This window comes from Lichenostomus cassidix, chromosome 15 (genome assembly GCF_008360975.1).
Source record: "Lichenostomus cassidix isolate B80296 chromosome 15, HeHo_3.0, whole genome shotgun sequence".
Classification (NCBI taxonomy): Eukaryota; Metazoa; Chordata; class Aves; order Passeriformes; family Meliphagidae; genus Lichenostomus; species Lichenostomus cassidix.
The window spans coordinates 4,184,109-4,211,754 of record NC_139496.1 but is presented as its reverse complement, the minus strand read 5'-3'; the positions used below and the strand labels follow the sequence as shown (position 1 = coordinate 4,211,754).

Here is a 27,646-nt window from a genome sequence, read left to right as displayed (position 1 = left end):
GTCAACTAAAAAAAAAAAAAAATTAAAAAAACGAAAAAAAATCTGTTCAAGTTTTCAAGTGTTTTTCTTAAATAGCCTCCAGACTGTCCCCAGTTATTAGCTTTAATCAAAGCAGTGCAAGTTACGGACTTCAGCTACAGGTCAGGCGCCAGCTCCCTGCGGCCACACGCCAGGCTGGGACCGGCCACCACTGGGCTGGCACTGGCCACCATGGAGCCTCCCGGCCACCGCTGTGCCAGGACCGGCCACTGTGGAGCCTCCTGGACAGCTGCCAGGCCAGCACCGGTCACCATGGAGCCACCTGGCCGCACACTGGGCTGGAACCCACCGTGGAGCCTCCCGGCTCTGCCCCGCTCCAGGCACCGCCAGCACAGCAGAGCCTCCCCTCCCTGGATAGCAGCAACTCGTAGCAATTCCCTGTTCACATTCGTGGAGATAAAATTATTTCTGAGCTATATAGACAAGCGGTCCTTCAGCCTCGGCTACCAGCGGGTCGCGGGTGTGTCCAGTCTGGGGACCCCGGTGAAATGCCAGTGTCCCGGGAGCCCTTTGGGCAGCCGACCCCGTGTCCCCCTCCCCGTCCCCCCGCCCTGCCGCGGCTCGCGCCGAAGTCCTCGCCCTGGGTTTGGGAAGAGCAGCATCGGTCCCTTATCTGTAGACGGGCAGGCGGATGTGGGCGTGCTGGTGGTCCAAGAGCCTTGGCACAGACACGGTCTCGTAGCCCTTGCCCAGCATCTGCTCCTTGATGCAGGGCGGGTGGATGTCGTTGATGAGATACTCCAGGGACTGGAGACTGCTGCTGAGGATGGAGGTATTGCAGAGGGTCTTGCTGGGCAGCCCCTCGGTTGGGGGCACCCCCAGCTCGCGGGGTGCAGCCCCCAGCTCAGGGGGGTTATAACAGTCGCTGTTTGGGGTCACCAGGATGCTGTTCCAGGGCGGGGCGAAGTACTGCCCCACCGCGAAGTTGCCGTGCATGCAGTTCAAGGGGGACGAGCTCACCTTGTCGGCCGCACCGCCCAAGCCGTAGGGCCGCGAGGCTCCCGCGCACGTCTCGGGGGATTTGCTGAGCGCTCCCCCGCTTCCCCCGCTGTACATTCGCAGGTGCTGCTGCTGCTGCTTCTGCTGCCACACCAGGTAGTCCATGCCCTCGGGGTAGACGCCCGCCTTGGGTCCCAGGGCAGCGGCCGGGTTGGAGCCCAGCGCCAGCTCGGCGCCCTTGCGGCACTCGGGCAGGACGGTGCCGCCGTAGCCGGGGCCGAAGGAGCCGTGCTTGGCCGGGCTGGGGTGGGCAGCGGTCACCACGGCCGGGCAGCCAGGCTGGGCACCCTGCGCCTGGCACTGCTGATTGATCTGGTAGATGATGCTCTGGATGGAGGGCAGGTTGGAGGGCGGCAGGGCCAGGCTCCTGCCCGCCAGCGGCAGCACCGATGCCGCCACCGTCACGTTGGGGGGCACGGGACCCTCCAGCTGCTTCTGGCCGCCGTGGTAGCTCAGCTGCCCGGCGCAGGAGGGACCTTGAGCTAAAGTGCTTGAGGCGGGGTAGGGAGCGACGCCCACCTGGGCGGGAGAGAGCTTAGTCCGCTTCCCCTCCGAGTTCTTCACCACGCTTTTGCCGGAGGCTTTGACGATGGCCAGCAGCCCCTGGTAGCCGCCGGCGTGCAGGGGGTAGGGGCTGTACCGCTGCCCCGTGGTGTCGTAGCCGTTCACCGTCCGGTTAAGGTGCTTGTGCTGGGGGACCCTGATGTTGGTGGGGAAGATCTTGATGGTCAGCGGGCTGTTGGCCACCTTCTGTGCGTAGGCGTCCAGCTCGGCGGGGCTGGGGTAGCGCGGGGAATGCATGGGGGCCGTCTCACCTGCGGGGGAAAAGCGTGGGGTGAATCCAGTGCCACCAGGATATGGGGACCTGCCACCCCAGTGTCACCCTCCTCCAGCCAGATCCCACCCTCTCCAGGCAGAAACCAGGTCGCGGCACCGAGCTGTCCCCTCCCGCTGACGGAGTCACTTGTAAGTGGCCTAAAATAAACTCAGTGTGGAGAATGGAAATGTCACTTTACCCAACGGGGGAATCTTTCTCTGAGATTGGATTTAAACTACATTATACAAGCAATTTCATGGGTGCTTTGCGCTGCTACGAGAACCTCACCAAAAATGGAAAAGCATTGCATTTACCAGCCATAAATCAGCAGTTCCTATAATGAGCACAAAAATGTCACTTTTATGCAATTTTACAGATGAACAAAACTGGTGAAATTAACTGTGGTAACCTACTGGAGTCAGCAAAAGCCACTGCAGAAAAAAAAATTATATATGTATATAGTTTTGTTCCTTTCAAACTCTTTCCTGAGCAAGTTTCTGCCATTCTGGTGTGAAAACTCATTTGTCGTTCCCATTATACTTTCATTTGGAGTTTATCTTGAGTATCCAATGAGCCACCAACTGTGAAAATGATTAAATCTACAAAATCTATCTAATAGATGGAATAAATTAGGTGTTTAAAATCTCCACACACACTCACACATGCAGGCACATGCACGTACACGTTGGCACACAGAAATGATGGCTGATTCCCAGCTGGTTCCCGAAATTCCCAGCTGTGCCAACGGATATCTATGGCACACTGGGAATGCCAGACCTGGTCCTTGCCCTGAGGGAAGTTTTGCAAGGGGGAGATGGGCAGACTGGGGGGTTTGGGGAGTCCTAGGCAGTGCAGCCCCCCAGTACTGAGAGCACTTTTCTCCCAATGCCACCAGGAGCAGCAGCTCCTGATGCCACCACGTCCTGGTTGGCAAAGTCACCCTGTAAAAGCAGCATCACTGGGTACATTCCACATTCCCAATGAAAGGATGTGCTGGGGGGACACAGCAGAGAAGCTGTGGCTGCTCTCCACGCTCTCCATCCATGGCCACTCTCCATGCTCTCCATCAGCACAGTAATTTCCCAGACAGGACGCAGCCATTGCTGCCATTAAGCTGATGTTATGGGCTTTTTACAGGTGTCTTAAATAGACATTGTTATTAACGAGTGTATTAAGCCAATTAAAACCAGTGCCTTTGAGGAGGATTTAATGAAGCTGCCTGGAGACAGGAGGTAAGGCACCAGCAGCTCCCTCTGGCAGGACACGTGAGGACGTGTGGCACCAGGACATCCCAGACACAGCTGCTCCAGCCTCTGGAAAGCTCTGGTGTTCCCACAGAGCCATCAGGGCAGTGAGGGCACCCTGAGGGGGCATGGTGGGCTCTGCTGGGCATGGGCACCCCCAAGCCAGGGGTGCAGGGGGCTGCAAATGGGACCCCTCTGCCCAGAGGCACGGCATGGAATGGCACGGCATGGAACGGCACGGCACGCACATCTGCATTCCCCTTCATGCCAGCACCACTGTCCTTGGAGGTGGCAGCATCGTGAATACTCAATTAACATGACACTAATTAGCTGGTGACACTTGCAGAATCCCTAATGAGCCCATTCCACAGAAACGCTCCTTTCCAAGGAAAAATGTTAAAAAACCAGGAGGGAAGGAGGAAGGTGGCGTCACACCGCTGGGGAACATCAAAACCCTGTCCCCAAGCACTGGGGCTGCAGGAGACACTTTTGGGGTGGCTTTGTCCAGCCCTGGTGACCCAAACCTGGCCGAGGTCATCCCACTCTCCATCCCCGGCGCCGGCGCCTGCCCGGAGCAGCCTTTGTCGCCTCTTTGCTCCAGCTGGGTTGGATGTGACAAGCCACCAATTCGGAGTGTTGTCACATCTCAGGGTGACGCACCGCACCCCCGCCGGGAAAATTACAGAGCGGCCGCTCTCCCGGCGGCTGCCGGCGCGGCGGCGGCTGCGGCGCTGCCTCTCTCCGCAGTAATTACTGCTTTCCAGCGGGCTGTAATTACTGCGAGATGCAAACTCGCCCCAGCCTCGTGGCACCGGCGGGCACAGCCAGCCCTGACACTGCCGCTCGCTGTTTGTCCCCTGTGTCCATCTCGTCCTGAACTCGGAGCTGACCTGCTGGATGCACCCCCAGCACGGTCACCACCATCTCTTTTGCCATCCCTCAATCCAGCCCAGCATCCACCAACATCCCCTTCTCCCAGATGTTTCCCTGCCTCCCAGCCCCCTCCCTCGCTGGCATTCCCATGGGATGCACCCCTAACTCCCCCTCCCTCCCTGACCTGCTCTATTTTTCCAGCCTGCACTCAATAACGGCTAAATAATTGAATCTGCTCAGCAGCCTAAGATTTGGTTTGAATTTTATTGGAATTTTAAATTGTTTTGTTTCTTCAGTATTTTATTACTGTAAATGGAAAATGCATCGCCCGCAGTAATAATCCGATGGCTTTTTATATTACTCTGAGCTTCTGCTCCGAGCATTATTGGAAAGCCAGGCAGAGAGGAGACCCTGGCTAATGGCAGCACGGGCTTATGAGATTACGCCTCCAGCTAAACAACTTTTTACTTTAGCAAATTGGCCACCAAACCTCGTCCCAGACACAGATGTAAATCCCAGACCCCGCTGGGGCCGTGATCCGGAATAAATCTCGGTTTATAGATAGGGGAGCTCTGGCCCTGCTGTGCCTGGAGCAGCAGGCTGGGGCAAAACATCTGATGGGGATCAGGGATGGCTGCAGGAAAGGTGGGAGAAACACCTCTGAAAAGCCTACTAAAATGTACACGCTGCCAGCATCTCCCACATCCCTCACATCCCCAGCAGCCCCTGCATCTCCCAAATCCCCATATTCACAGTGTTCCCTGCATGCCCTGCATTCCTCTGATCCCTGGTCTCCCCAGGGACCCCCACACCATGCCTAGCTGCAGCCACAGCCCACAAAGTCTGGAAAAAAAAAAGGAAAGATGGATAGAAAAGAGGGAAGGGAAGCTAACCATAGTCTGCTTGGTTAAAGCTGTTGTAGGGATCAAAATGGCACCAGGAAGGATGCTCAGGACCAGGAAAGAGAGGAATGATGCTCAGGACCAAGAAGGATGCTCCACTCTGCTCCCAGGTGTGTCCCCCAGCCTGGTGCTAGAACCACATCCATGGCTGGGTTCCTTCTTCCCTGGAGGAGGATGAGCCCAGGCACCAGCAATTTGTGCCTTTAATTTCCAGTCCATGGGACTGCACTGCCTGGCAGCTGCCCAGCTATGGAAGGGGATGGGGAGCAGGATATTGGGGTGCACAGAGGGATCAGCACTGATCCTGGGGATCAGCACCTGAGCAAGGACTCATGGAGTGGGGATGTGGCAGGACATGGCACCTCACTGGTTAACAGCAGCACGAGAGACACGTGCTGCTCCCTCCCTCCCTCCCCCCTATTCCTTCCGAGATAAGATGGGACAATCCTTATTTTTACACATCGAAGGCGCTACAATATTTTGCAATAAATGAAAGAAGTAATCTCGGCAGGGAATCTTTATAAAGCTGCCGAAGGCGACGCGTGGCTGGAAGCTTCCCAGCGCCAGGGATGAGCCTCGCCTTCCTGTGGTCCCAAAGGAAAATGCTTTTCACCCCTCCTTCAGATGGGAATAAAACTGCAGGGGAGCCCCAGAAAGCAGCTCAAGGAAAGCATCTGCCCCATCACTGCATACACCTTGGGAAAGGGCATTTTCTTGGAGCCATGAGCATCCCACCAAACCTCACCCTCCCTCCTCATCCTCACCCTCCATCCCTGTCTGCTCTGCCTCTTTTCCAGAAAAGCACTGGCATTCCCAGCCCTGAGCTCCTGGTTAGTTCCTTCTTGGCCTCTCTGAGCTGGCAGGGCGGAAGGGCAGCAATTAGGAAGGATTTTTAACTGGCACAGGGGTGGGAGGAGGTGAGAAGGGGAGCAATGCTGGGAGGAGGGAGGAGCACACTGGGGACCTGAGCCGCCGTGCCAGTGGCTCTTATTAAAAAATAATAGTGCTGCAGCCTCCAAATGAATTAAATTCTGCCAGAGCTGAGAGCTTGTCCTCAGCTTTGGGACCAGGATCCCTGTTCCCCTAGCAGCACGGCGATCCCAATACCTTCCAAGCTCCAAAAAGCATCAAAAATCCCCTTTTCCTCTGCCTGCCACACTGGGAACAGATTTTGCAAGAGCTAAACCCTAAATATTTGCGAAACACTTGGAAGAAACCTCAATATTTGGAAAACACTTGGAAGAAAACAAACAAAAGCTGCTACATTTAACAAATCAAGACAGCCCTTCAAGTTTTGGGTCTGTGCCCCAGGTAGCAAAGCTGCCTGGCAGGATCTGGCTGCCATGAAGGGCAGAGCCTGGCACAGCCAGGGTGGGGACATGGAGCTGGTGACCCCTGGCTGAGGGCAGGGCAAATTCCAGGGGCTCCCAGCTGGAACTGGGGGTTGGCTGGGGTGTGCAGCCCCCATCTTGGGGACAGCAGCCACAAGTCCCCCGTGGATTTTGGGTGCTGCCAGGCAGGGTGGCCACGGGCGTTGTGCCCCCCCGGCAGGTTGGGCTGCTGCCACATCCTCCCACCCAAGCGAGCGGCTGTTTCTATGGCGACAGTGTCCCCAGGATGGGTGGCGCAGAGGCCACCGCGTCACCGCGGATGTCCCTGTTGTCCCCTCCACCCCGACCAAAAGCACCACACCACCCATGACCAGCACCCTGCGCTGTCCCCAAAATGCGTCCCCACTGCGGGACCCCCCAGCTCTGGCATGGAGCATCCCCAGTGCCAGCAGCCGAGACAAACACACCCCAGCTCCGGGGGCTTAAATTAAACCAACTCCAGCAATAACAGCGGGAGAAATCCATCTGAATAACCGTAGGTGGCAAACCCCGCGCGGCAGCGCCGGAATCTGCAAAGACAACAAAATTCATGACAAAGCACAAAGGGAAGCGCCGGGCTCGCCGTCCCCAGATATTCATCCGTTAACACGTTCCCTTTTTAGGCTGACATGTCATTTCAGACGGGCCTTTCTTCCTCCCCTTTCTTCTCCCCCTCGTCGCGCGCGGCTCTGCCGAGGCGGCTGCTGAATTGGATCACCTTGGGGCGAGCACTTTATTATCTGCAGTCAAAGCGTCACCACAAATACCCGTCTACACACACACGTGTCACTTCCCATTTGTCTCCTCCACGAGGTATTAGCGCGGCGCCGGCGCCGTGCTCTGTGCCATGCTGGCCACCGTGCCACCGCGGCTGCCGTGCCACCGCAATGCCATCCTGGTGCTGTCCCAGTGCCACCCCAGTGCCATCCCAATCCTGCCCTGATGCTGCCCTGATGCCACCCCTGTGATGCTCAAGTGACACCCCAGCACCGCCGTGATGCTGCCGCAATAGATGTCACCCTAATGCCACCTAGATGTCACCCAACAGTGCCCGAGCACAGCCCTGATGCCACTTTAAAGGCACTCTGATGCCACCCCAACACAACTGCCACTCCAATGCCATCCCACTGCCATTTTTCAGACACCCAACACAGCCCTGATGCCACCCTGATGCCATTTCACCACGGAGCCTCTGAGGGGACCCCACCACCTCTGCTGGCCCTGTAGCTCATCTCACTCACCCACAGCCAATTAATATTTTGATTAATTTAATTTGAACCTGCCAAGGGGAGCAGGGTGGGCACCCCCCATGGAGGATGCCTCATCCTGGGGTCTGCCAGTGCCCAGGAACCTGCTCTGTGGCCAAAGGACCATCACAATCCTGGGAAGTTTGGACACAAACCAAACCCCAAGCCCACCCCAAACCCAGGGCTCTGACCTGGTGGGAGATGAGCACTGAGCAGCCCTACCTCACCCTCCATCCCCACAAGTGACCGATGGAAAAGTGTTTTTGCAGCTATTCCTGGCAGGGAAAGTGCAAGCCAACAGCACATTTTGGGCCCAGCAGTTAATTGAACTCCTTTTTATGGCACGTACATAAATACACAGAACCATCATTAACCGATCCCTTCCAGAAACTGAAAATGAAAGAATTAATCTTACTTCACTCATGTGTAACCCCTCATGAAATTAAAATGATATTTTATGGGTGTGTACAAAAGCGGAGCCTCGCTGCAGCCACTCTAATGAAAATGCCCTTGGAACAAGCAGAATTGGGTAACGAGAAGCCATTAAACGGGGCCTCATCCTGTGTGTAATTAACGGGTTTATCACTGATGAGAGTCCCCACAGGTGCAGGGAGAGCTGGGGGTGACCCTGGAGCTGAGTCATCTCTCGTTAGGGCCATCCCCTCGTTAGTGTTTTAATACCAGATGGGCCCCAAGAGGGCTTGTGCCACCCCACAAAGAGCCATTTCTGACATTGTCCCAGTGGGGCCAAGGTGACAGTCCCATGAGACCCCCAGCATGGAGGATGTGAATGGTGAAAGAATCCCAGAACGGTTTGGGTTGGAAGAAACCTTAAAGCTCAACCAGTTCCACCTCCTGCCATGGGCAGGGACACCTTCCACTATCCCAGGTTGCTCCAAGCCCTGTCCAGCCAGTCTTTGAACACCTCCAGGGATCCAGGGGCAGCCACAGCTTCTCTGGGCACCCTGTGCCAGGGCCTCACCACCCTCACAGCCAGTATGTTTTTCCCAATATCCTGTCTATCCCTGCCCTCTGGCAGTGTGAGGCCATTCCCACCCTGCTCTTGTAAATAATCCCTCTCCATCTTTCCTGTAGGCCATGGAAGATGTTCACAAGGTTTGCACAGAAAGACCTCTGTGAACTCCCCACGGCTCCCAGCTCCCTCTGGATCCCAGCCCCTTTAGGGACACATATCCTGCTCCCTGCCACATTCCCAGCCCCAGGACAGCTGGAGGAGGGCACATGGAAAATAACATTTCATTAAATATCAGCCACCACTCCATGACTGCCCAGAGCAGGAGCAGCAAAGAGTTTGGCCAAGCCGAGAGGGGCATTATTTGATTTATAATTTAAATAAAGCTCAGGATTCCTGTAATGCGCCCAGGATAAAATCAAAAGGGACCAGGCTGCTGGAGTTAATTGGACATGATATTTTCCTGAGGCTGCTGCTTCTCCTCAGGCTCCTGCTCCTCAGCTGGAGGCACAGGCAGGGCTGGAAGGACTCTGGCACCCAACTGCATCCTCCTCAAGGATGCAACACTGGCATGCCAGGCTGGTTCCTATGGAACAGCCTTGGGAATACCACTGGCAACAGCAGGCAGAGCAGCAAAGTCACCTCCAGCTTTATCAGGGTGGGTTTTGTGGGATGATCCAGGCTCACTGGGATGCAGCCTCACCGGTGTGGGGGACATGGAGATAGGAAGACAACAATTAGCAGGAGAGGCCAGGGGCAGAACCAGGGGATGAAGGCGCTGGCAGCTCCCTGCACGGGCAGGAAAATGAGTCAGCTCACCTTTTACGTGAAATTAATACCAAAATTAATCAGCGGCGCGGGCAGGATAATAGGATTTCACAGTGGTGCCGGGCCAGACGGCCAATGCGCCGAGAGCCAGACTCATTTAATATCGACAGAAACAATGCCAGGGGACAGAAATAAGACCCATAAAGATAATTACTGAGATACTCAGGAGCAAATTAAGTAATCAGAGGCACTTCTAAATTGCGCCTGGTTTGAAAAGCGCGCTCTCCGTGCCGATTCCCCACGCGGGCGTTCTGGTGGCGGCAGGAGCTCAGCCCTGCACCAGCTCCCAGCCCCTCCACAGTCCTTCCCGCAGGTGCCATAAATAAAGAAGGGAAAATTGTATTCCAAGCCAGATGCGTGGCCCTGGATGTCACCTGCAATTTAATTTGCGCTGGCAGGAGGCAGAGAGGAGCGAGATGTGCTGGGTTTGCCCATAATGAGAGGAAACATACGGGCGGCTAAACTTTGATTAAGGTGACCTGGCTGGTGGCAGTCGGTGGGGAGCGCAGTGTGGGGGTCCAGGTGGGACTTTGGCTGCTGCCACCCATCTCGGGGGACACAAGGCTTGAAGATTTCAGTGAGTACTGTCCTGACCGAGGGGTGGGGTGAGACCAGTCCAAAACTCTGTCTCCTGGGTACCCCACAGATTCCCAGTGCCCAACACCTCCAGTCTCCAGAAAACCCTGCCAGGCTCATCCTGCCCGAGGATCTCAGACTATGTGGACATGGCTGAGCTCACTATTCCATGGCAACAAGGTGCTTAAGGAGCTGGACACCTCACGCCCTGTGCCGCCACGATGCTCAGGCGTGACGGATTAGGAATAATATCACAAGAGCAACATCCTTTTTCCTTCCAGACAGCGATAAAGGAGGAGATCTGGGAGGCACCACAAGCTCCAGCACAGTGCAAGCTGCACTGTGGCATCTGCATGTCCATCACCCCACCTCTGGCCTGGCTGTCCTATTCCCTGTGCTGGACATTGGGGAGCTTCACCCAAAAAATCATGGAATCCAGAACAGTTTGTGTTGGAAGTGACCTTAAAGATCACCCACTTCCACAAGCAGGGACACCTTCTGCTCCAAGCCCCATCCAACCTGGCCATGAACACTTCTAGGGATAAGTTTCAGGGATAAAAGAAATTCCAGGGAAAAAAAATAACTTCCAAGGATAAATAACCCTCCTGGCTGGCAGTGTGACGCCAAAGCCATGCCGGGGGTCACCAGGGAGGCTGAGAATCGTCCAAAACCCATGCCCAGCTTGCCCAAACTCTGTGCCCAGCCTGCCTGGCTGCTCAGGGTGCCCAGGTAGATGGGAAAAAAAAGTCTCCAGGAAAATCCAGCTCATTAAACAAACACCCGGGGGCTGTCACAGCCTAACAAGCAGAGCTTTAGCAGCTGATTTGTCTTCAGCCGGCAATGTTTAAAAATCCAACTGAGACCAGCAGAAAAATATCCACTCCCCTCTTTAAAACACACATTCATCACTTGAGAATCTTAATGCGTCTTTCCCAGCCGGGGAGGTCAAACACGCCTGCCTAAAGCAGGCTCATTAAATATACATTTAATCACGGTTTGGATTGAGAGACAAAGGCTGGGAGAGACAGGTGCTTTGCCGGAGTGACCTTTTGGATCCCATTTTAATGTAACTAGTTTACAGCTTATCTGAAAGGCCAGCTCCTGGGGAAGGCGAGCTGCAGCAAAACGGGGAAAGTAATTAGGGGGGGAAGGGCTGGGGAGGTTTGGGGGGCCGACTGCACCATCCTCTGCCGCCGCCACGCTTCCCAGGCAGCTCTGCAACATTTGTTGAAGTTGGACTTATCAACCACAGAACCCAATTTAATTTGCTTATCTTGGCTCCTTCCTCCCCCTCTCCTCCCCTCCTCCCCGCTTCTCCTGCTCTTTTTAATTATCGGTTAAATAAATGTCTTTTTCAATAAGGGAAACAGCATCAAAGCAGGCGCCCGCCCCCGGGCACTTACACTTGCGTGGCTCCAGCGCCTTGTTGGGGCAGGGGAGGTGCTGGGCTGGGGGGTTCTGGGTCCTCTGCAGGCAGGCCAGCATGGTCTGAGCTTCCCTGCGGGCACTGCCGCTCCGCACCCTGCGAGAGAGGAGACACACGGTGAGCCAGGGACCTGCCATCCCCTGCCACCACCCCCTGCCACCGCCACCCCCTGCCACCACCACCCGGCAGGAGCTCCCCGGCACTCAGTGCCTTTGCTCCTCTGGAGATAAACAACTAACTCTGAAAGCCTGAAACGAATAGGGATGTATATGAAATAAATATGAAGGTCTCAGTGGGTGATCTGCACTTCCCGCAGAGCTTTCCGCCCTTCCCACCGGGAATGCAGCATCCCTCCGGCACGGCAGTGCCAGACCGCGCCACTGGTGTGCCAGTCGGTGCCTCCTGGCACGGAGTGACCCCGGCCAAGGCTGGGGAAAGGCAGTCTTAACATCCCACTCGGGGGCCCGGGATCTGTCGCCAGCTCCCAGCTGGCATCCAAATCTGCTCGAGAAAAGCTGGAGGGGTCAGGCCAAAGTCGTTGTCACCACGGTGATGTTCACTGTACATCCTTCCCCAGCCACCGCCGGGGCTTGGAGTTAGAACCAGTTGCTGCTGACACCCTCCCACTGCTCCGGCTGGCACAGGGAGTGATATTCCCACTTGGAGAGGGCAGGGAGACGTGGGCAGGAGCAGCAGAGAAGCAGGCAGTGGTGCCCATCCATAGTTCCTGTGCCATCACTCTCTGGCTGAACGTTTATGGAGGGCTGGGGGTCACAACTCGACATCGTGGATGGGTGTCACCGCTGGGTACATCATTCCATCTTCTCCATTGTGGGGGAATCATGCTCTCCTGCAGCCACCCAGGATGTTTCCCACTTGTCCCAGTGCTGGCAGTGATGTGGTGGCCTCAGGCATGTGGTGGCCTCAGGAAGGCACTGGCAAAGCCCATGACCATCAGCACCAGGAAACAAAGCATGGCTGGATGCTCCCGGAGCTGTGCCCAGAGCTCTCCAAACTCTGCTGGCTTAAATGTCACCCTTCAAAACACCTTCACAGCCACCATAGACACAGACAACGGGACCTGTGCTGCTCACTCCTGTCCTGTGCCCTTCACCAGGCAGGGAGTCCCAGGCTCTGGGAGAGACCCCAGGATGGGATTCACGCAGGGTATCCATGCCTTGGTTGGGCTCATCAGGCTGGGGCTCTCACCCTGACCCCCCCAGCAAACCAGGGACAAGGAGAGACTCGTCGGCAAAAGGTGCGAGGAGGAGGAGGGGAGGAAGTCATCTAATACCGAGCAGGTGTCTGGAGAACCCAAATTGTGCTGTTTTCTCCTAATAATGAAGTATTCATGAGTAAAAGCCTTTTTCACTACTTTCTTAAGATACTAATTTCACAACAAGCGCCTTGTTACCATGCAATTATTCCAATCGTGCATTTCTCCCAGATTCCATCTGTCCTCGCGCTCTCTAAATGAAAGACAATCATGTAACCACCTTTCATTATTCACTATTTTACTTTCAGCAAAGGTACCCTGAAAGAAATGATTTCCTCTGAAAGGGACTTTTATTCAGTTTCAAAACCAATTTTCTCCTATTACTGTCTTAAAAAAAAAAAAAGGAGGGGGCAGGGAGGTGTTTTTATTTCATGCATTACATATCCTTTGTTAACGCAGCTCGCAGTAAAAGCAGCCGTATCCATTTTCTGGCTTCGATTTCTGGTAATTTTAAAATATGCCATTACAATCAGGCAGAAATTATACAGTTTGAAAAGAGAATGAAGTGCTTCTTATTCAGAGCCTGAGCGCACTTGACTGCCAGGAGTTCTCCTCTCCCCGCCGGGACTCGGGGTTCATTACGCAGCCCTGCTCCCGGTGCCTCGGCTCCCCCGGCACATGCCCAGTGCCCGGATTTTCCATGACGGGAGATGCCACCCTGACCTTGTCCCCATCCCTGTCCCTGTCCCCATGGGTCAGAGCACCCACGGCCATGCTGGGGATGGATGATGGCATCATGCCGCCGTACCTGAGCCGGAGCTCCGCGGTGACCTCAGGGTTGGCGTCCCGCCGGGCGTCACCATCTGGCCGATTAGCGGCGGACGTCACCCCCTCCCTGCGCCGAGGCTGCTCCTTGTGGGGACAATGACCCGTGTCCCCGGCGGACACGGGTGGCGTGGGTGGCTCGTGCCACTGCCGGTTGAGGATCAGACCCCTGGCGCTCCCTGGGGCACGCAGGGCTGGGATTGAGGAGAAAGCACCCAGGGGGTCACCAAAACCACATGCCGGCACTGGGAGGGTGTGGATGCAGCCTGTCACAACAGCTGAGGACATCCTGAGGGTCCAGCAAATCCCTGGGGACACCCTGGCTTGTCCCCACCGCTGCTCTCTGCGCCCTGCCACGCACAGCCCAGCTCCCTCCTGGAGCCATCCCGACCCTGGGCACGGATCATCAGCAGCAGCAGGCGGGAGAGGCGCAGGAGCCACACGCCAAACTGAATAAAGCCACCGATTAATTCAGACCCTGCTGCTGCCCCTGTCTCCCGGCGTCTCGCAGCCGAGATGATTTTTCCGACAGCTACGCCGCGCCTCACCCCACCTTCGCAGGCACGCTCGGAATCGGGAAGGCTCCAGTGCCACGACACCAGAACAGCGTCCATCTGTCCACCCCGGCGCCCTGCTGGGTGCCCCAAGCCCCAGAAGGCCCGTGGGCGAGCGGGTGGGCGCCTGGCACAATGGGCATCTGTGCCACTGTGGCATTTCGTTAATGCCACTCCGAAAAGCCCCTGAATCAGCTGATGGGAATTGGGCGCTGGGCTGTCCAACGCTTAGCGCCGGCTTAGTTAGCTCCATCTGCATTTGAACTAATTCCAATCAGCAGGATCCGATTTAGTTCAAGCTGCTCTGGCTCTTTCGTGGCAGGAAAGGCAACACTCAGCAGTTTTGCTGGAATGCCCCAAGTCGGCACCGCCTCTGGCCAGGCTGTGCCCATGAAGCCAACATCATCCAGCACTGTGGCACAGGGCGAGTCCCACCAAGAGTGGGGTCCCTTGGGAACATGTGGAGAAAGGTCCCACAGGAGCCCCAACCCCACATCCCACAACTCTGGCATCGCAGAATCCCAGAACAATTTTGGTTCAAACATTCAAGCTCATCCAGTTCCACCCTCTGCCATTAACAGGGACAGCTTGCATTAGACCAGGTTGCTCCAAACCCTGTTCAACCTGGCCTTGAACACTTCCAGGCATGGGGGAGCCACAACTCCATCCTTCCCCTCTCCCACCACTCCTTCCTGCCCCACACCCAGCTAATCCATCTCGACATCACACTATTTATAAGCCCAAGGTCTTTGTGACTTTAATAAAAAACACCACCCTCTATGTCTAAAGCCCCAGTGATGGGAGGGTTTGGCACCTCCTCTGACATCAGCGGCTGATAAGTCGGGCTTATCTCCTCCGAGAGCCCTGCGAAGGTCCCTCCGGCGAGATAAGGCCAGCGCAGCTGTCGATAGAGGCTTTCGCAGGCGAGGATTTAGATAAAAGAAAATGTGACGGGAGGGGGGAGAAAAGAAAAAAGGAACTTTTAAAGTCTCAGCCTGAAGTGGGTCTGTGCAGCTGCCGAGCTGTGGCAGGGTGGGGATGGTGAGGGACAAGGTCTTGGTCACCATCCAGGCTCTGGTGGAACATGTCCAGATCCTTCTCCGGGTTTTATTAGGGTGCAATCCCACAAAAAGGGAGCTTTTGGGGTTAGGAGAGGAAGCAGGGACAGGACCAGGGATGCTGCAAAACTGAGTCACACCACTGCCATGTCCCATTGGCTATTAAAATCCAGCACTGGGTTTGGCACAAGGACAGGAGGTGAGGGGTCACCCTGGCTGGGAAAGGCACAGGAGGTTCCCAACAGTACCAGACAGATGCACAGACAGCACGGGGCGAGGCCAAGGCTGGCAGCAACCAGAGAAACAAAGCAAAATCCCTCCCTGGCCTCTGGTGTGCAGAGTAGAACAAACCCAAAGTACAACTGGGAACATCCCCATCTCTCACCCCTCCACACTGGGATGGAGGAGAGCCCAACCACCCTAGCAGGGAGCTCCTCTTCCCCACAATCCTGGGGACATCAGAGCTCCCTGTTGCCACTCCTCGCCACCACCACCACCACCACCGGTCCTACAGACACTGATTTCCCATCCCATGGCACCCTGGCAAGGGTGAGGAGGTGCCAGAGGAGGAAGGCTTCTCCTCTGCACACAGTGGATGTCCCTCCCATTGCAGGATTTTGGCTAGTGCTGCTGGTGCCCACCTCCCATCCAGATTTAGGGTGGAGTGGACACAGCAACGTCACAGCTCAGCCCTACAATGGGTGAGCACGGAAATGTCACCACACTGTGAATCGTGGGGAGCACTAGGTAAAATAAAACCCAAAGTTTGTCACCCAAGGTGCTGCAGGTCACCCCACGACCTTCCCTCGCCCGACCTTCCCTCATCCTGCCCAGCTAATCCGCTCCCCTCCGCGTGCTCCAGCCCCGGGCCTTTCAGGGGGCCCTGTTAATAATTAAATGTTAATCTAAAAAGCAATTTTAGCTGCAGTGCTGCAGATCTGGTTAGAGATTACATTAGCATGTAAGAGTCAAGGGTAATTTTCTCTAACCCCTCTTGTGATCTTTAAAACCCGCAGATCTTAAAGCAACACCAGCTCCTCTGATTAAAATTGGAAGCTGGGGTTTGCGATGGATAATGATGCTGGAAGTGATTATTTTGCTGCTCAGGGTCTCGCTGGGATGTGGGGATTGTGGGGGGCTGGGGGAGCAGCCCAGAGGAGCTGAGTGGCTTCTCCCAGCCTTTGCCCTGTGGAGATGCCAGGAAGGTGCCAGGAAGAGCCCAGAGACACCCTGAGCATCCCCATTTCCATTTCCCCAGAGCCCACCTTCACTTATGGAGGAAACACTTTGCTGCCAGTGGGACAGTGCCTTTTTTGGGCTGCTGTGACACCTGGAGCCCACCAGCCATGGCACACTAACAGAGACAGAGTGGCACCAGACCAGGACAGAGCATCCCCTCACTGCAGCATCTCACGTCTCTCCCATCCCACCCAGAGATGAGGTTTCTGCTCTCGTGGCAAGAAGAAAACCCTTGGACTGTTCAAGAAAGTCAACATCAAAAATAACCCCAAAATCACCTTTGGCTCACAAGCAGGGTCAAAGGAACTGGGACAGGGCATGGCAAATCACCTCCTGAGCAGTTCCAAAGACCCCATGGAAGAAATATGGTATCAGATATGTCCGTAACGATGGAATCTTAAAAAACCCAACAATTCGAGTGCTGTTGAGCATTTGCAGATGTCCCCGTGCAGGGCTCGGGCAGCCTGGTTAAATTTATGTGTCAGCTTTAAGGAGGCCTCTCATCAAACGAGCTATTTTGGGCAGAGATTAAAGATCTATTTTCGCTGCAAGCAGGAACAGCTCTCGAACAGGTTAATAATGATGCTGGAAAGCCAAGAGCCTCCAGCACCCCGGGACAGGGACCCAGAGCCCTGGGTGGTGCTGGGGGGGTCCTGAGGCTCCCTGAGGCAGGAGGGTGGGGGATCAGAGTGCAACATCCCCCCGTGCTGCTGCCGTCAGGCTGGGGAGGAAGGAACCCCCCGTGCTGCGGCAGGCGCCGAGCAGCCGTGGGTAATTGGAAGTGGCAGACGCTGGCACGGCGCTGCCGAGAAGGTCATTACGTGGGACTGGGAACAAAATGCCAGGAGCCACGGGGGAGTGGCCCCGTTAGCAAAGGTCAGGGCCCCGCTCGGGTGCCGCCGGTGTTTTTGGCAGAGCTCAGCCCTGGCTGTGTGCACCGGGGTCCCGGCAGGGCCAGGGCACAGCGGGCGGGCAGGATCTGCCAGGTCCTGCCAGACATGTCTCCTTGGATGTGGCACCAGCTCCTCAGAGCAAAAGCTCCCTGATCCGACAGTCGTGCCTGTGCTTTCCTGCTGCACACGGGTGGGGAAGAGGGGGTGGGGGGAGCTGTCCATCATGGATGCTCGGGATGCTCGTGGGGTTTCAGTCCCAGCCCAGCACAGACCTGGGATCAACCAGCAGAAAAGCCAAGCGGCTCCGTGGAGCAGCAATTAAAAGCACTCTGGATCCCAACAAGCCAGGAGCCAAGCCCAGCATGGCCATCCACACAGGGCACCTGCAGCATCCACATCTCCAGCTGAGACCCAACAAACGCGGCACTGCAGAGACCAAAGCTCCACCTTAACAGCTCCTGCCCCATCCTGGCTCACTCCTGCCCCATCCCAGGGGTTTGACTGTCCCCTGCAGTGACAGTGACAGTCCCTGTGCTCCCATGGCCATGGTGCCCCGTGCAGCTGCCCCACACTCTGCAGCCAGGCGCGCTCCACTCCGTAATTACAGCCCCAAGTGCCGGAGCTGTGAAAGAATCTGACGAAGGAATCCAGGGTAGATCGCGCTGCTGAAATTACTATAATCAAAGCCTTTCACAAAGGCTTCAAATGCAACCAATTACCCTGAAAGGCGAGGCAAGAAAGAAAACAAATTAACATGTTTGCACAGAGCCTCGGCGCGGCGCACACATCGCCCCGCGCCGCCCTCGACCCCAGCCGGCCACTGCTCTCCATCCTCAATCCTCCTCTCCATCCCTGGCTATCCTCTCCTCATCCCTGGGTACCAGCTCTCCATCCCCACGGGTCTCTATCCCACATCCTGCTCCGCTCGCAGCTGCACACAAAGGGGCTCTGTGCCCGTCCCTCGCCCCGCGGCCGCCCACTGCCCCCGCCGGCACACAAAAGCCCTGCCTGTGCCACGGCCGGCTCCGGCGCAGGCTCCGGGGCTTGCCAGGGTGGCCTGGGGAAACCTCCCTCGCTCCCTCCCTCCTCCCCCCAGAGCTGGAGGGGTCCCCAGGGTGAGGGAGGGGAGGGTGGTCCTCAAAGGCACCCATTGAGTGCAGCCCCACATCGCCCACCGACCCCCCAGCCTCCCCTCCGTATGTTCCACTTCATCTCTGCTGCAGGTCTGGGGGAAAAAAGAGAGGAAAAAAAAAAAGAAATCAACTTCTTCCTTTTAATATTTAACGCGAGTCCATCACCCTCAGTCTATTTGGTAACACAAAGCTCTGGAGATTTAAACCCTTCTCACCCGGAGAGACGGAAATGAATGGCGCTCTTTAATGAGCTGGTTCAGCAGAAAAGATAGATTTCCAAGATTACTGTAGGAACTCTTATAATTGATGTGTACTTTTGTAACAAGGATTATACCACCATCCGGTCAAGTAATTCTTCCCCCCTCCTTCTCCCAAGCTCACCCTGCTTTTGGGGTTCCCAGGGGAGAGGGACCAGACTGTGTCCCCGTGGGGATAAAGCAGCTCGGGAGGGAGAGGGGAAAAAAAAGACAAAAATTAAACAGGTTTTTCTTATTTAGCCGTAGACACCCTAACCCAGTCACCGAATGGGAAAATAAGGCATCTCTCCAGATTTCCCTATTTGTTTTACAAATCCCTACTTTCCCCACCGATCCGAGGCCGGATGAGCCGCTGAATGCCGAGTAATTAAAAGGAACAGAGAACAATACTCCGCGCTGCCGAAGAACACGGAGTTTCCCTCAGATGTTTATAGCAATTGTATGAAAATGTACCAGGCGGGATGGGGAGAGCTGACAGCCGGGATTGGGAGCAGCCGGGATCGGAGCTGCCTGCCTCCCCCGCCTGATTGGCATTAATTGTGCGCGTTTGCAAAGCAGAACGGAAAGTCTGACACGAGCTGCGAGCCAACATTTCTTTCTAATAGTCTTAATGATTACGACGAGAGAGCTGATGATCATTGCGGGGTGTTAATAGCCCGGAGAGAGGCTCCACGGCTGTTCCCGGCGGGGACAAGAGGGGATGTCCCAGCCCAGCTCCCCAGGGTGGGCTGGGGTGTGATGGCCTGAGCTCGAGTGGTCCCATGCAGCCACACCACTGCCTGTCAGGCTGTAAAACTCTTGACAAGGGGACAGGAAGGACAGCGAGGGGACAGGAAGGACACCGAGGGGACAGCAGCCTCCTGCTCCATCCCCAGGCTAAGCCCTATGGCTGCAGGGAGGGAAACATCAGGAGGGAGAATGTCCCCCACTCTGAGCCCTCTCTGCAGCAGCAGTGTCCCCAGGCTCCCACGGGTGCCCCAAACCAGCTGCCACAGCCCTGTCCCCAGCAGGTACCCCAGGAGGGGCTGGCGGTGCCACCCTGGGGAGCGAGAAGAGCGACTTCAAACAACCCACCGAACAGCAGAGCCCGTCATTAACGGCTGATTAATGAACCCCGAGTTTTCTCGACTCTTTGCAAGGCTGTTTTTCCGGACGTCCTTGAGTTTCACTGCTGCAGAGGCTCGGGGAGCAGCACGGGCAGAGACACAGCCAGACGTGCACGAAAACCCTGCACAGCCCCGGCCCGGCCAGGTTTACACAGGAGGAAAAATCAATGGCCATCGATATGCAATACAAAGGGACAGCGGCGCTGGCAGACGGCAGGCGGCTGCCATCTGACCGGGGCTGTGCAGGGGACACGGCGGGGGTCACCTCACTGGGGACCGCGGTGACAGCGGGCACGGCTCGGGGAGCAGAGTGGACACGGCTTGGGGTCACCTCGCCAGGAATTGGGACACACCCGGAGCACGGCCAGCAGCACGGCCACGTGCCACAAACCCTCGCAGCAGCAGGCAGGGCACATCCATGGTGTGTGGGTGGCCCTTGGCCGTGTCCTTGCTGTCACCCGCTCAGCCTCCCCCAGCTGGATGGAGAGACGGGCTCAGCCCAGCTCCAAGCTGTTTGATTTGTTTTATCATCTGCTCTGGCCAACAGATCACTCAGCTTCGGGCTTTCTGAGCTCACTAATAATTGTTCCCTGATGAAAAGAAATCGAGACTCGGTCCCTTTCTTCTTTCCCCCTCCTCTTTCCCAAAAAAAAAAGTCCGTAAAGAAGAGCTATAAAAATGGCTTGTTATCTCACCTAGCGAGGCTCGGGCTGTATGTTATTGCTAATTGGGTATAACATCCTTGTCTTGTTCTGCTCTCTGAAGCTAAATCAAGAAAGCACCACTGCTGCGAACTAATTATATCTCTGGACTGCAGACTCCAGCTTGTCTTCCCCTTTATTGAGTTAAAAAATGGTCACTAACCTTAATCTCTCATATTCCCAAGAATTAGGGCTGCTGGAAAACCACCACTTCCACCTGCATCCTGGTCTGAGCTGGGAAAGACAGAGCACGTGGCCTGATGAAGGGTTTGTGCTGCTCTGGGACACAACCCTGAACCAAATCCCAGAGCCCCTGTGACATCCCATGGCACCAGAGCACTGTGACCACCACGGACACTGCTCAGGTCCCTGCGCCATCGGGTCTTTTCCTGTGCTGCACAAACTCAAAGACTGGCTGCCTCTCCACCTTATAGACCTTAAGCTTCTTTCACTGGGATGTTTTTAAAATCTGCACCCTCCCCAGCATTCCCAGGCTTGGCAGATGTGAGCACAGGGGTCATGCAGAAAGCGAGAGGAGCAGATACTGCTCCAGCCCATCCATGCCAGCTCCCAGTCCAGTACAGACCCCCATGAACCTGTTAAAGCTGCTGCTCACCCTCAGGTCCCCCACAGTGACCCTGTGGTCACCCAGCTGTGCCACTACAGGCAGCTATGGACAGGTGGCTCCAGTTACTGGCACGGCTGCACCCTCCAGCACTGCTGCCATGGCACAAACCCCAGCAGAGAGGACAACCAGAGCCACAGAGGGCACCGAGATGAGCAGTGGAGCTTGGGTCACACAGGATGACCCTTGAGGGACAGGCTGGCCCTGTCCCAGCCACTCCCTCAAGTATCAGCAACCTGGGGTCAGAAATATCAGCAGCAATGTGAGGCTGTAGGACAGGAACCAGAGCTGTGGCACCAAACTCAGCATCCTGCCCAGCTCCATCTCCTTGCCCAGCTCCATCTCCCTGCCCAGCTCCATCTCCCTGCCCATGGGCACCCGTGCAGATGGTGTTACTTCCCAAAGGCAAAGTCAAACTCCAGCTCTCCCCGCGAGCCGAAAGCATCCCTTAAAAAAATTGATACTTCCCTGACTATTAATTAACCTGAACCACTTAAAACTGCCTTCAATTTGTCAGGTTTAACTGCCAGCTCCTCTCGGTAAATCAAGCGTCGCGTGCAGATGGAGGCTGAGCGTGCGAGGCAGCGGAGAAGGAGCAGGGGGAAGAGGGGCACCCCGTGCCATGCTCACCATCCTGCCCCCCCAGAGCCTCGGGGATGATATTCACACCCCACAATTAGCCAGGACACGGTATTAAACATGCCAGGCAGGCAGGAGCAGGCAGGGCAGCCAGCAGGGCTAGGAGCACCCCACACCGCAGCCTTCCCGTCTCCCCCCACGGCGCCCTTGTCGTGCAGCCAAGGCTGAATTGGAAAGCAATATGAATATTTATCTCTGACAGCGAAATCTCCCCGCTGCAGGGTATTAAGGCTTTATTAGTGTGTGGTTACCAGCCACGCTAAGCCAGCCCCCGCTCTTGCCTGGAGCGTGGAGAGATGACCTACAAGAGGCAGATGGCAAAGCCTTGGAGAGCCCCCAACGCCGGGCTGTGCCTCCTAAAAGGGGGGCTGTGCACCCCAGTCCCATACAGGGAGACAGAGTCAAGCCCCCCCTACCAAAGCCCCCTCCTCACCCAGCACCAGCCCCTCCAAAATGCCTCCCCACGCTGGGGCTGTTCCCCCCGCAGCACGCGGCTCTCGCCGTTTTGGGTTAAAACGCTGATGTATTCTCTCTTTAGCAAAAGGAGTCCCAGGGGCTATAAAAACTCCCAGCAGGCTCCTGTCAGTCTCAGGTCATTAACTTTCTTTCATTGGGAGTTTGTTTACAGCCAGCCATAAATAGCGGCGCCCGCGCCGCTCGCTCGCCAGCGGGACAGGCTGGGATGGGAAGGGATGGGATGGAACGGGATGGGGCTGCCTGTGCAGGGGGGCACAGCACCCCAGGCTCCGAGGCATGGGGTCCAGCACTTGTATCAATTTCCCCCATGCCCTGAATTTCCCTGTGCCCCATCCTGCTCGGCGCAGCACTGCCCACGGCACCGTGTGCCACGGAGCCACCTCAGCCCTGCAAATTGATGGGGTCACCTTGTGCACAGCCTGAGGGAGCCAGAACGTGCCTGCAGCTCAGTCCTGGCCTTTCCTGGAGGAGGAGGAAGGAGGCAGCTGGCTGCAGCTGTCCCCATGGGTGACCTGCATTACCCCTCACCCAGCCCCTGCACCCATCACAAGCACCGACCTCATGTCAGGACCTCCGCATGGTTGAGGTGACCTAGTCCCACCTTTTATTCCCTGAACAGAGGGATCATCCTCCCCATCCTTTTATTCCCTGCACAGAGCCCTGGGGGTCCCCAAGACCCCTCATCTCCCCACTGCCTGCACCTCAGAGCTCTGCTTTCCCAATAGCACAGACAGAAAGAGAAGAGCGAGTGCACAGCTGGCACGGCTGGCCTGACACTCCTGTCGGGATGCTGCCTACATTGTGGTTCCTCAGCACCCAGGTGCACATGGGACAGTCCCAGAGCACCCACACCGCAGCCTAGGAGCACCCACATCCTGCTGCCTGCCCGGGACGGGCACCCAGCACCGGGAGATCACCCTAAACCCTCACCAGCAGCCCCATTGTGGTGCCCAGTTGGCATCCTGCTGGCTGCAGGTGCCCAGGACTGGCACAGGGGCTTTGCCGTGGCTGTGTGAACCCATCAGCTGTGGTTTTGATGGTTCTACAGGTATCCCCAGCACGCCCTGCACGAGGGAGTGAGCAGGAACCTCAGCCTGTCCCCTTGCTGGCACAGCCAGCTCCGTGTGCCACCCCAGCCAGCACCATCAGCCCCAAACACATGGGGGCTTGGTGGCACAGCCCCTCCATGCCTCAAGCCAGGCTGCAGAGGGGGTCCTGGGGGTCCAAAACCACAGCCAGCCAGGTCTGGCAGCACCACCCGTGTTGTATTTCACGGGATATTCACAAGAGCAGCCCAAGGACCAGCACCACGCCAGCCTGTGCGCTGGGCTGAGGGATTAAACCCCAAACTCACTCTCCTGCTCTTCCACCCATCCCTAGGCGAGCAGGGACTTGCCAAAAATCCCAGCCTCATCCCTTGCCGGTGCCCCGCATCTGTGGAAATATCTCTATTTTAACCCATACACTCGCCCAACCTGTAATCAGAGCAACACAAATAGCCCCTGCTTCCCATGTAAATTAAAAACACCCATTAGGCAGATTTCAAAAGATGTCAGTAGGCTTATAATTATACACGACATCCTTCCGAGATAAAAGCGATTACCGGGGATGCAAATCACTTAGCAACCAATCAGTGCCCCCAGAGTGCGGAGCACTGACCAGCCATCCATTTTCGCCTCGTCCTTTTATTCCCTGCATCGAGCAAATACAAACACAGATAAAGAGAGGCACAATAGCTCTTGACACGCAAATAGGTTAACATAATAAAGCCAGCTTTAGCCGGCTCACTCGAGGGAGAAAAGCAATTCTCAGGCAAGCAGGAGGTAATAAAACAGGGCTTTTGTGTTCCTGGCTCCCATTCTCACCCCTGCGCCAGCTTTGCTGCATTAGCTGATAGGCATCGTGGTTTGATTGAATTACCTTTCATGAATATTAGCTTTTTGAGGAATGCGCAGGCAGAAGAGAAAGAAGAAATGTCTTATTTTTGCATGCATGCGCCTGCTGCAGACGGACATGCGGCGGCACAGATGCCGGCGGGGGCCGGGAGAGGGGTCCCGGCAGGTGCAGCCCCCAGCCCACCCCACCAGCTGCAGCATCCCCAGCCTTGGGGGGGTCACACACACACCCCCTCCATCCCACGATGAGACACCACCAGCGAAGCACCTCACCCAGGGACACGCATCCTGCTGTCCCCACAAGGAGCCGTGGGGTCAGGAGGTTTTTGCCATCACGCCCCACGCTCAGGACCCCAAATGCCTGCCCGCGGTACCCTGACAGGCAGAGGGGGACTGGGGTGGGCTGGCTGCCACCCCACATTCCCGACCCCTGTGCCGCAGGATCACACCGGAGAGGGAGCAGGGCTGCCCAGCTCCACCGCAGATTTTCCCACACAAGTTGAGGCCACGCAGGAAACCCGCTCCAGGCAAAAATTAACTCCGCCGCCTGGCAGGGATGCAAACGCCCGGCACTAATGCCGCACGCACGGCGGGGAGAGTGGGGACAGCTCGGGGATGGCGGCGGGCACGGGGCATCTGGATGGGTACAGACCACCTCCGTGGGGCTGTGGGACATGGGAGACCCTCAACCCCGGAGCTGGAGAGCTTTCTCGGGCAGGGCAGCAGCCTGCAGTTAAAACCCAGCCCCAGGAGGGAAGGGGTTCCTCCACAGCCTGCTCAGAGATGGACGAATTTCAGGCTCAAGTAAGACAGACAACCAGAGGGACTGAAAAACTGAGGTGACGTGGCCTCCAGGAAATGGCCTGGCAGCAGCCATGCATGTCCTCTTTCCATGGGCTTCCCTTCTCCAGCCTGGGGGTAAATATTCACACCGAGATATTCCAATTTTTAACGACACGGTTGGCTGAAATGGAGCCCAACTCACAGCTCCAGCACCAAGAATGTGCCCTACTGGTATCGACCCTCCAGCCCAGCAGGAAAGCTGTTCCTGAAGCTGGGAAAACAAGCCACACTCTCACAGTCAGGGAATGGCTTTCCCTTCCCCTGCTCTACACACAAGGTCAGCAGAAGGCACAGCGGCAAGAGCTGCCCTCTCCTTCCACCTCGCTTCGAGGCAGCCTGACCTGACCAGCTCACACCGCGGCTCCCAATCACTCCTCAAAGTTTTATGGATCCTTAATAGGAAAAATCCCTCGCAGGATGCCGGGTGCCCTCTGCCAGGGACATTTCCCACCTCACCCCACAACACCACAGCCCGGGTGGGAGGGCTTTGCCGGCTGGGGTCCCACCAGAGCCATGGCCATGTGTGTGGCCACTGCCCAGCGACATGTGCCCGGCACACCGGGCAGCCAAACCCCAGCACAGGGGCACGAGAAGGTGTAAAACTGCCAAATCCCACTAAATTATCCCGAGAACGACGCTGGACGCTCCTTACTGAGAGAGGGGCCACGTGGCTCTGTCCCCATGCCTGCAGAGCCCCATGACCACTCTGCCCTCCATGAAAGCTCATTGCCCACCCTGCAGCCACTGGACAAGAGCATCCCGAGCAGGGGGATGCACATATAAATATATATACATATATAAAAAAATATATGTACACGCACACATAACTATATATCAAAAAAAAGCCTCCCTACTGAGATCCCGACAACCAGAGCCGGTCAAACCACCACTGCCCAACACCAACGAATTCATCCCTTGGCAAACACCAAGCACGGCTGGAAAACTTTGCCACTGCCTCTCCTGGGAAATACCCCGCAGGGCCGGAGCCGAGCCCCGGTTGCAGCCGTGCCCTGCGGCGAGCTGTGCCGTGCCGTGCCGCCGCCGGCTCGCTGCGTCCAGGCCCTGCCTCTCCAGCCATTAAATCTCCACGATGTGACGGCTCTCTCCGGAGCTGGATTGGGATGCTGGGGCTGAGCTGGTGGCACCGGCAACACCTCATTGCTGTCGGGGACCGAGCCGGAGAGGCGGCACAGCCCGTTCGTCCCCGGCTGGAGCCGGCAGCAGCCCCGGTGGATGCCCAGCCGTGCTGCCCAGGAGCTCTCGGCGAGCACGATGCCTCGTCCCCGGTGAATCGTATTCCCAGCGCCGATGGTCCAGAACGTGCCACAGGGATGCTCCCTCCGCAGCAGAGCTTTTTCCAGGGGGGATTTTCCCCGGCAGAGCCTCCTGACCCGGCGGAGGCAGCCAGGGAGACGGGTGTTAAATAAACCATCGCTGGGTGGGTCCTTCTTCCCTCTCCTTTGTGACCGGCGGGATCCACACCAGCGCGGGGTCCATAGCGGGGTCCTGCTCTGCCACCACCCGCTCCGGTGTCGCGGTGGGATCGGGCTCTTTCCTGCCCGGGAAGGAGGAGAAAACCCCTTTTTTTTTTTTTTTCCAGGCGAAAAGGGGCAGAAAAGGGTCGCAGCAAAGGCGGCAGCTCCCGGTCGGCTCCCGCTGGAAGTGTCTCAGCTTTCCTCCTGGAGGCACCCGTGGATATTTTATTTCCACTTATGAGTCAGGCGACCCAAAAAGCCACAAAAAAAATCAAAAATCGGACGGGAAAAAAACCCCAAAAAACCAAAAGTTGCTCCCGTTCCTCTCCGACAGCGACGGGCGAGCCGGGCCCCGGCGGCGGCGGCTCCGCGGGCACCACCGGGCACCGCGCTGCGGCGGCACCGCCTCCGCTGCGCTCCGGGAGCCGCCGGAGCCCCCCGCTCCCCGCGCCCCCGCCCGGTAACCCCCCCTCCGACCTCCCCGGTGCCCGGACCCCCGTTACCGTCAGAGCTGGATCCGGGCCGGCTGCGGGCGCTGCGGTGCGGGGCGCGCCGGGCCGCCCCCCCCGGGCCGCGCAGCAGCAGCGGCGGCGCCCGCCCGGCCCCGCGCCCCGCCGGCGGCCCGCCCCGCCCCGTGCGCGGCCAGCGTGCGGGTCCCGGCGCTCGGCCCCGGGGGGACGGCGGGGGGGCGACGCGGGGAGGGCTGGGTAGAGAGCAAAAAAAAAAAAAAAACCTCCGGGCAGAAAAAAAAATTTTAAAAAATAAATTAAACCCAAATCCACCCGGCGCGGCTGGGCTGGGGCGGCGCGGCGACCCCGGGGGGCATCACACCGCGGCTGCCCCGGTTCCTTTGTGCGGCGGCGGTCGGTGCCCGGCGGGGCGGGGCGGGGGGGGGTCGCGGGGGGCAGCGGCGGCGGCGGCGGCGGCTCAGCGCTCCATGGCGGCTCTGGCTCTGGCGGCGGCGGGCGGGGGTCGCGGCGGGGCGCGGGGCGGGGGGGCTGGCGGGGCGGCCCCGGCTCGCGGCTCCCGCCCGGCGCGCGGCTGCGGCGGCTCTGAGCGCCCCGCGCGGGGCCCGGCGGCCGCACGCGGCTCGGCCCCGCCCCCGGCGCGTTGCCATGGCTACGGCGCCGCGTCCTGCGGAGGGAGGGGCGGTGGGGATGAGGAGGGGGGCGGAGCTAACCCGCCGCACGCGCCCCCCCCGCCCTTCTCCGACCCCCGCTGGCGTTCGCGGGAAAATCCGAACGGCGGGACTGCGCTTCCCGGCGTGCCCCGCGCGCCGCCGCCGTGCCGCCGGGCTGCGGGGAGCCGCGGGGCGTCATGGGAGTTGTAGTGCTGCGGGGGTGGGGGGTTTCCCCTACCCTAGCAATCCCCGTGGGTGACAAAGCCGCAGCGAACAGGGCGTGAGAGCCCGGCTGG

General features: G+C 57.4%; 1 protein-coding gene across 2 annotated transcripts; it reads right to left on the bottom strand.

Moving 5' to 3' along the window:
- Window positions 1–88: 88 nt before the first annotated feature.
- FAM222A (family with sequence similarity 222 member A) lies at window positions 89–27,119 on the bottom strand. 2 transcript variants are annotated; one of them, XM_085075650.1, is made up of 3 exons: window positions 26,734–27,119; window positions 11,272–11,390; window positions 89–1,853 (listed from the first exon to the last, which is right to left on the bottom strand). In XM_085075650.1, the coding sequence occupies exons 2-3, from the start codon at window positions 11,351–11,353 to the stop codon at window positions 649–651; spliced, it is 1,287 nt and encodes a 428-aa protein (XP_084931776.1). In that variant the 5' UTR covers window positions 11,354–11,390; window positions 26,734–27,119; the 3' UTR covers window positions 89–648. The 2 variants fall into 2 exon arrangements, with proteins under 2 accessions (XP_084931776.1, XP_084931775.1); XM_085075649.1 differs by lacking the exon at window positions 26,734–27,119 and having other exon boundaries at window positions 11,272–11,437.
- Window positions 27,120–27,646: the final 527 nt, after the last annotated feature.